At 45.8% G+C, this 9,835-nt stretch overlaps 1 protein-coding gene across 1 annotated transcript; it reads left to right on the top strand.

The window, feature by feature from the left end:
* The first annotated feature begins 8,413 nt into the window (after positions 1 to 8,413).
* Positions 8,414 to 9,229, top strand: LOC145411179 (uncharacterized). The gene has a single exon (XM_080281234.1). The coding sequence runs from the start codon at positions 8,414 to 8,416 to the stop codon at positions 9,227 to 9,229; it is 816 nt and encodes a 271-aa protein (XP_080137360.1).
* Positions 9,230 to 9,835: the final 606 nt, after the last annotated feature.

Below are 9,835 nucleotides of genomic sequence, written 5' to 3'. Positions count from 1 at the left end.
TTATGATTACCACACACTTCTTTTTCCCCTTTTACCTTTTGTACAGGGGAATAATTATACGTGACTTCCAATCCTCCAGGACTCTACCTTCCTCCCAGCCCAATCTGCACATCTTCCAAATCCATTCTACTGCTTTCTCTCACCCATGCTTCAGCATTTCACCACACGCTCCATGAATTCTTTTGGCTTTCCCCATTTTAACTTTCTTCATTGCTTCCACTATAATATATAGTAATTGTAGATATAATATATCGTAGTCGTCGCCGAGCAATTGTAACAGTGTGTTGAATTGCAGGGATTTTACGAAAGGAGAAAATATTTGTTATACTTGTCGTAGATGGCAGGAGAAAAGTAAAGATGAGTCTGGGGTTTGATTGCAGTTTATTTTCTTCAAAGGGAATATCTCAAGATTAATACTGAGTAAAGGTGAGTGAGTCTCACAAGAGCGTAATGAGGTGAGAGCTACTGGCTAACCCACATGATCCTTCCCTCGCCGTCTCTATTCTCTCTTAACCTCTTTCTGCTCTGTCTCTCCCATTTCTCCTGTATATGAATGGTGTGTCATGTGTAAGGGCACGGGCTTGTGGAACCTTCCCGAGCCTGGGGACTTTCCGATCAGGATTCGCACCTTGCTGTGTGTGGAATTCCTAACTGAGAATGTGCGAACGTAACTTCCTTTAGCCCTCTCTCCCAGGCATGATTTTCATCTAACCTCTATATTACATGAATACTTTACTAGCTATTATGTAGTGTGTTATGATATAGAGTCCTGACATTGCTCGGTCACGTCCCAGCTGGCGTACCTACGTCAGCCTGTAGTAGGTAATTACATTATAACCTATTAATGCATGACATTCATAACAATACTGTAGACATACAATAATACTGTAGAAATATTATACATTGTAGTAATATATTGTATGTATAATGGAGTACATACATGGTAGTAAAATAATGAATATAGAATATTGTATAACATATTGTAGTAACATACTGACACAAATGTGTATATACACACAACAGACATACCCACATATTTATGTAATGGTAATATAATGGTAGTACCAGGCCAAGACTATAGCAAGAGTTATATAATATCTCATGTACTTTATATGTAATTATATTCTACATATATATATATATATATATATATATATATATATATATATATATATATATATATATATATATATATATATATATGTGTGTGTGTGTGTGTGTGTGTGTGTGTGTGTGTGTGTAACTCGTATTTCAAACACAAAGATGCACATTATTATATATGGTATAGAGGGAACGGGGATCGTGTTGAAAGAAGCCTGATTGATTACGTGCTCGTAGAGAGGTCGATGATAGGAATGGTTGCTTATACGAGGGCCGTGAGAGGACGATGTGGAGGTCCGACAGATCATATGATTGTGGTATGCAAGATCAAGCTGAAAGGAGTGAGATGCATCAGGAGAGAGAGGAGTAGTCAATGAGAAAGACTGAAAGTTGAGAAACTGTGGGTCAAAGAAATGGCAGATCATTACAGGACCAAAGTAGAGGAGGAGTTAGAATCAGTGAACTGGAATGAAATGGGCCTGGTACGGCATGGTGGGATGAAGAGGTTAAGAGAGCAGTGGAGGAAAAGAGGAAGAAGTGGCTAAAGTGGTTACAGGATCGGTGGTTCAGTTGAAATAAGAAGTGAATATATTGAGAGCAAGAAGCACGTAAAGAGACTATTGAAGAGGAAAAAGGAGGAGGTAAATGATGATCTAAGAAGAGAAATGAATGCGAACTACTCTGAAAATATAAAGTTATTCTGGAAAGAGGTGTGGAAATGAAGAAGTGAAAGCAGAAAGAAATGTGATGGTGTGAAGGATGTAGGTGGTAGATTATTAAATGGTGTGAAGGATGTAGGTGGCAGATTATTAACCCATGGAGATGAAGTAAGGACCAGATGGAAAGAATATTTTGAAAGCCTGACGAATGGGAATAGAGAGAGCAGAGCGGCTGTAAACATGATTGGTTTTGGGGGTGTGCAGAGAAGGAATGCAGTGCCAGGAGACGTGACACTCGCACAGGTGAAGAGTGCTGTGAAGCAGCTGAAAAATGGGAAAGCAGCTGGGGCTGATGAGGTGTATGCAGAGATGCTTAAATGTAGTGGAGAGAGTGGAATGAAGTGCTTGGTGGAGATATGTAAGAATGCATGGATGAGTGAAACTGTGCCAGCAGAGTGGAAAAAGGCTGTGATTGTACCCCTGTACAAAAATAAAGGACAGCGAAGTGAGTGCAAGAATTATCGTGGTAGGGAAGGTATATGGAAGAATTGTTATAGAGAAAGTAGGAGAGATATCAGAAGTCCTAGTGAGTGATGAACAGGGTGGCTTTAGAAGTGGGAGACGATGTGTGGATCAAATATTTGCAATGAGACATATAGCAGAGAAGGCTTGTGAGAAGGACCATAAGGTGTTTATGGGAGTCATCGTGGAAAGTTTTGCGCATGTACGGTGTAGATGGTAAGCTGCTAGGTGCTGTCAAAAGTTTTTATGATGGTAGTGAAGCATGTGTAAGGGTTAATGGACATCTAAGTGAATGGTTCACAAGCGGTGTGGGCGTGCGACAAGGTTGTGTGTTGTCCCCATGGTTGTTCAATATATATATGGATGAGGTGATGAGAGATGTAAAAACACGAGTAATGGAGGGAGGGACGGCGTTCGTAATGAATGGTGATGGAAGGAATATCTCAAATTTGTTGTATGCTGATGATACAGTACTGCTTGCAAGTACCGGACAAGAACTTGGTAGGCTAGTGCAGAGTTTTGCTGATGTCTGTAAGCGTCGCGCCTTGACAGTAAATGTAGAAAAGAATAAAGTGATGGTTACTGAGAGAGAAGGTGATTCCAAGTGTGATGTTACAGTGAATGGAGAGAGACAGGAATTGGTGAGAGAGCTCAAATACATTGGTACAGTGATGGAAAAGAGAGGAAAATGTGCAAAAGAAGCTGAAAGTAGAGTGACACACGGAAAAAAAAGTAACTGGTGCAATGAAGGCCTTGATAAGAAACAGAAGCTTGAGTGTTGCAGCTGCATGAGGCTTACATGAGGGAGTGTTAGTGCTCTTACCGCGTCTGACGCGGTAAAGAGAGAGAGAGAGAGAGAGAGAGAGAGAGAGAGAGTGAAGGAGAGATAGGCAGAAGGATGCTTACACAGTGTTTATGTATACGGCCGCGTAAGTGTAACATCCATTAGCGTGAAGATAAGAGCGAACACCACGCCCTGAAATAGACGCTATGGGCGAGTGTGGGTCAGTGTGTGGGTGGCCAGGATAAGTGAAGGACAAGGAAGCAGTGATCCTGTGGATTATTAGACAGAGACTCCGAAGGGTGGAGTTCACGCACAATGTGCGACTCCACAACCATCCTGTGAAGGTGCTATTCCTGTAAGGATATTACGCGCGTGAGGGACTAGTGTTACTACCTCGCACCCCCTATCCACACACTGATACTGTACGACAAAAAATGGACCCTGCACAATTAAGTTGCCCTTGCTTACCTTTAGAATACGTATTAATCATCATGTGGTTGATGTCACGACATAACCCGACTATAAATGCAGGAAAATGAGGATGAGAATTTAAAGTAAACTGCGGTATAACAAAGCATACTGAGGGTAAATTGTAATTCTATGTATGACCAAGTTTTATAACAATGATGAGTGACGCCATTATAGCATATTGAGAGAGTAAAATTACAATTCCAGGTATGACCGAATAAATAGTCGAGTCCAGCTAGGTGGGTTTCATTACCCCATTTCCCCCTCCAAGAGTGCAGGCAGCTTCAGTCATACTTGGGGTCCACTGATGGGGGGAGCGGGCCGACCACAACCCGACAACAACGCTGGGTGGTGCTAAAGTCTACAGAAGCGGCCTACCTACGACTGGCAACACCGCCGCTCAGGACATCTTGGGTTGTGAATGGGTAGACTCCGCAGGACTGTGAGTATTGATAAACAGCTTTACTCAGGCGACTGAAAGCCAGGAGTTAGTATGCTAAATCTGGTTCATTGTGAAGAAAATACAATGCTAGTTTAGGTACTGGGGTAGGAGTTCATTGCCTGTGCCAGACAATGTTAAATATTTGTGACACATTAAATGTGAGAAATGTGAGTGTAATATTCAGGAAGTTGGTATTTATATCGTGACATCGTTTTTATGCTATAAAGTAGTGAATTAAAACTAACTAGTGTACCTTCGATATTAAGAGTTGTGATTGATACTGGGCTGTCACAGAGAAGGTCCTGGTGTGCCACTGTACTTTTTAAAGGCTAAGCTTAGTGCTTGCTGTCTGGCTGTTTGTGTGTATGATGGGATAAACACTGCTTGAATGAGTGTTTTTTTTTTTTTTTATGTGTCCGACTCTGGGCATAGGCTTCACAGCCTGCTATCAAGGCCCAGCAGTCCTCCTACATACCATACACCTCTACATGTCACCACTTCGGCGTTAACACCCACCGTCTATATTGAATACATGCTAGGGCTGTCTCATACAGGACTGGTGTACTGGTATTAGCGGGGGTATTTTTACGACATGTCGGCGGGTCTTCTGGTAGATCAGTAAAGCCTGATTTAATGAAATTCAAATCCTTAAACTGTTCCCTGCTCCAGCGGGGATTTGAACCTGGGGCCGTTAGAACGGCAGGCCACCTCTCTACCAATTGAGCCACTAAGACAGTTTAATAAATATAAAAAAAAAAGCGGAACCTAAACTTACCAGGTGGAACCTAACCTAAATACACCAGGTGGAACCTAATCTAAACATACTGGGCGGAACCCAACCTAACATACAAGGCAGAACCTAACCTGAACATACTGAGCAGAATCCAACCTAACACACCAGGCAGAACTTAACCTATGACATACCAAGCAGAACCTAACCTGAACATACCAGGCAAAACCCAACCAAATATACCAGGCTGAACCTGACCTGTAACATACCAGGTGAAACCTAACCTGAACATACCAGGCGGAACCCAACCTAACATACCAGGCGGAACCTAACCTGAACATACCAGGCGGAACCCAACCTAACATACCAGGTGGAACCTACCCTATAACATACCAGGCAGAACCTAACCTGAACATACCAGGAGGAACCCAACCTAACATACCAGGCAGAACCTAACCTATAACATACCAGGCAGAACATACCAGCATGGACAACCCAGAGGGAAAGGAACTGGCGGAACATGACAGGCAGAATGTAACCCATGGAACAGCCCAAAGGATAGTCGAGGAGCACAAGACGGATGCTGTGGGGGCGATGATGGAACAAAGGGAGGAGGAGAGGGTCGAATCTGGGTTGCAAGAATGCTTAGAGAAGTGGCCAGCAGTTGAAGGCAGACAGGATGAGGCACGCAAGAACATATACATGAGATTCCTCATACCAGCTTTGCAAATCCTTCAAGAACAGAACAAGGCAGTCCATCATTGCCTGACACAGGTGGAATGCATGATGGGTATGGAAGGGAGGAACAAAATGAGCTTGAGGTCACAGGTACAGCCACAGACAATAGTGGTACATGAAGGACTGGCAAAGAGGACAAGATACAGTGATGGTACAGGAGACAAAGAAATGTGGGAGACTAGGGAACCCCAGTGAGGGGAGCAAGAACAGACACAAGAGGCCACAACTTTACATCCAGAAGAGTCGACAGTTAGCGAACAAAGGCCAGAGTGGCAGAGGTCAAAAAATCCGAAATCGACTAGATCGAGAACGGAAGAGCCAACACGCGCTACCCCTATGGGCATTGAGGTGATAGCCTCCAGCTTGAAGGAATTGATTGCCACCATGATGTTGCAACAGACCCAACTACCAACCTTCGAAGGAAATAGCCGGAGGGAGTACTGGGAGTTCATACGTGCATTCGAATGGTGCATTGGAAGGGCTGCAGTCCCAGAGGAATATAAGCTGCAGACACTCATGTGAGCATGTGCAGGGCTGTCAGGAGTACACTACAAATGTGCAACTATTTGGACCCATGAGAGGGTTACAAGAAGGCGATGGCCATATTGAAGGACAGATATGGAGACAGACATCAGTACGTCCGAGAGATTGTAGAAGGAATACTTGAAGGGCCCATGATCAAAAATGAAGATGAGGGTGGCCTTAGAAAGTTTGCTGATGAGTTAGGGTCATGTATTTTGAGTCTGGAGACCATCGGGAGATTACAGGAGTTGGACACCGTTCACCCAATGGACACACTCTTGCATCAGTTACTTGAGAGGGCAGTTATGCAGTATATGGACAAAACCTTCGCCCACAACAAATGATACGGGTATTATCTTGACGTTAAATGGTTGAAAACCTTTATTCTGGAGGAGATGGACAGAGTGTGTGTGAGGAGGAGAACCAAGGAAAGGGGAGCACCCACCAAGCGAGCCATTGAGGTTGGTGCTAGAAGGAATCCAGACAGGTGTGTGATTGGCTTGGCCACCATTTGTGATGACGAACCTGCAAGTGAGAGAGACATGTGTCGGCTGTGTGGGGGGCTGCACACACTGCTGGGATACAAGAAATATCATGCCATGAGAGTGGAAGAAAGGAGGGCCACGGTCAGATGGCTCAAATACTGTTATGTTTGCTTGAATGATACCCACTTGGCACCTAAGTGCCAGGCCTCAGTATGGTGTGACATAGGGGGTTGTACTGGGAAGCATTTGCGATGAATACACCCAACTGGCCCAGTAAGGCAAAGGCAGGAGTCCCAATACCATGGGGAACCCAGGAAGGGAGACGGAGCAAAAACACAGATGGAGGATGAGAGGAAGCTGAGAGATGATCATCATTGATACACGCAGTGGAAACAGACGCATTGAAGCAAGCACGGAGTACACCAAGCACAGATGGAGAGGAGAAGTGCTTCCTGTGGACAGTCCGACAAACGGGATGATGCAGGCATGGAGGGGACACTTAAGAGGCCCAAGCTCGATAAGGGCAAAGGCAGGAACGAATGACTCAAGCGACGACAGGAACTACGTTGATGCATGGGCGGCTTCGTAATGTGGCATTGCCCATTGCTGAGGTAAAGTTGGCTAGTGAAGGATCGGATGCCGTGGTCCAGACGAGAGAGCACTTTTGGATTCTGGCAGCAACTGAACCTTCTATATGACCCAGTTGGCAAGCAGGCTAAGGGCACCACGGAGAACCACGTGGGTAACACTAGACACTATAACTCAGGTGACGGTGCAGGAAACTGAGGAGATAGACTTAGTAGTTAGCAAAAGGCATTCCCGTAAACCAAACCAGAAGATATCGCTGCCTGGGGTGAATGTCACTCAGTGACTCCCTGCAGCGCTGAAGGACTCAGTAGCCTCTGTACAGGACACGGCACGATGGAGTCATTTGGTGGGAATAGAGCCACTGAACACGTACGAAGGTAAGGAGCAACTACTGATTGGTCTTGATGCACCACAAGCACTGACGCCCTTGGAGGTCATGGCCGAGAACAGTGGAGAACATTTTACAATAAGGACACTGCTGGGATGGACTGTTGGCAGACCTATATAACCTCGTGCTGAGGTGGAAGACAGACCAGATGAGGTAGGATGTGTGGCCGTAGTTGACTGCAACTCTCAGGAAACACGACTGGAGGAGTAAATGCAACAGTTTTGGGAACTGGACTCAAGTTACCTGAAGAAGGGAGATGGCCTATCCATTGAAGACAATAGGGTGATGAAATTGTGGTCGGGCACAGCAACAAAGGTGATGGGACACTACCAACTCCCTATACCATTCAAACAAAATCCACCCAAGCTCCCAGACCACAAGTTAATGGCACTGAATGGTTAGAGGGCCTGAAGAAGAGGCTGCTCAGAGACCCACCCTAATGCCGGCGCTATGCAGAAGAGATGCAGCTGCTGCTACATGAAGGTTAAGCCGAATCGGTTCCCCAATAATGAACTTCACACAAGGCCTCATGTGATCTGGTATCTGCCACACCATCTAGTGTTAAACCCGAACAAGCCCGGAAAGGTGCGCATCATATTCGACTGTGCAGCAGAATGTGGGTCGGTGTCTTTAAACAGCCAGCTACTACAAGGGCCCAACCTAAATAAACTGATGGAGATACTCCTCCAGTTTCGCTGAGGATCAGTGGCCCTCATGGTGGACATAGAGGCTATGTTTCACAAGGTCAAGGTAGCTCCGGAACACAGGGATGCCCTACAATTCCTTTGGTGGCCGGAAGGAGATGTACAATGGACTCCCCAGGCATACTGGGTGACGGTACACCTTTTCAGTGGCCCTCGTTTGCCTTAAAACGAACCTTCCTAGATCACAGAGATGTATGTCCTGGTGACGTGGTTTGATGGTCAGCAGAATTTTTTTGTGGACGACTGCTTATTTCAATGCAGTCCGTTAACGAAAGAATAAGAATGGCAGAACAACTGCAGCACGTCACCTCACTGGGTGGCTTCAGACTCACCATGCGGGCAAGCAACAGTAAGGAAGTACTGGAATCCATTCCCGAATCAGAGAGGCATAAACCAGTCATGCAAAGACAAGCTGACCTACCTGCCGACAGGGTATGCGTGGTGAAGGCACCGTTCATGCATACTGGAGTGGACTGCTTTGGACCATTCACCACAAAGCGGGGTAGGAAAAGGGTGAAGTGGTGGGGTTTTCTGTTCATTTGTCTGAACTCAAGAGCCATACACTTGAAGATTCTTGACGGACTAGATGCTGATTCTTTCCTCAATGGAATAACGTGCTTCTCGGCAAGGAAGGGTGTACCAGAGTGCATTCATTCTGACAATGGAACAAACATGATTAGAGCAGTTAAGGAACTCCGGGCTGCAGCCCTCAGTTGGGAAAAATATGACAAGGTCCACAATGTGTTGTTAAGGAAAGGAATTGGGTGGGAGTTCAACCCTGCACATGCATCACACATGGGCGGTGTCTGGGAGCAACAGATCCGGACAGTCAGGAAGGTCTTGCAAGCGATAATAGGTGCGCAAGTCGTGGACGATGAGCAACTCCATATGCTCTTCTGTGAAGTGGAGGAGATAGTCAATGGGAGGCCCATCACCCCAATCTTCAACGACATCAGCGACCTTGAAGCACTTACCCCATTGCATACTCTGCACCCTAAGACGGTACCCCACTGCTCGTTAGGAGGTAATGCCGAAGAGCCTGTAGGGGATATCTACCAGAGGAGTTGGAAGCACGCACAGTGTTTCCAACTCTTCTAGTGGACCAGTTCTGGAAGCGATGATTGAAGGTGTACCTGCCATCGGCAGGACAACACCAGAAGCAGTTCAAGCGGTTGTGTAATTTTCAAGTGGGGGACCTGGAATTGGTGACAGATTGGAATGTACCCTGTAATCACTGGGTTCTGGGAAAACTGGTAGAGGCAAATCCCGGTGATGATGGTGTGGTGAGACACGTGAAGGTAAGGACATCTGCACGCAAAACCCTAATTCGCCCTCCAAACGAGCTGTGTCTGCTGGAAGGGAGCCAATGAGAGGAGTCTTACCGCATCTGACACAGTAAAGAGAGAGAGAGAGGGAGGGAAAGGGAGAGAGAGGAAGAGCTTAGGGGAGAGTGTAGGAGAGAGAAGGGCAGAAGGTTGCTTACACAGTGTTTATGTATATGATACAGCCACATAAGCACAACATCCATTAGCGTGAAGGTAAGAGTGAACACCACGCCCTGAAATAGACGCTATGGGCGAGTGTGGGTCAGTGTGTGAATAGCCAAGATGAGTGAAGGACAAGGTAGCAGTGATCCTGTGGATTACTAGACAGAGACTCCGAAGGGTGGAGTTCACGTGCGATGTGCGACTCCACCACCATCCT

The sequence above is a fragment of the Coenobita brevimanus genome, chromosome 88 (genome assembly GCF_032717465.1).
Source record: "Coenobita brevimanus isolate Jiangsu-jjx chromosome 88, ASM3271746v2, whole genome shotgun sequence".
NCBI lineage: Eukaryota > Metazoa > Arthropoda > Malacostraca > Decapoda > Coenobitidae > Coenobita > Coenobita brevimanus.
The sequence above is the reverse complement of the archived record's forward strand: the minus strand, read 5'-3'. Positions and strand labels throughout refer to the sequence as shown.

Excerpts from the sequence above, each read along its gene's own strand:
- LOC145411179 (XM_080281234.1), top strand. The coding sequence starts at position 8,414 with ATGGCAGAACAACTGCAGCACGTCACCTCACTGGGTGGCTTCAGACTC.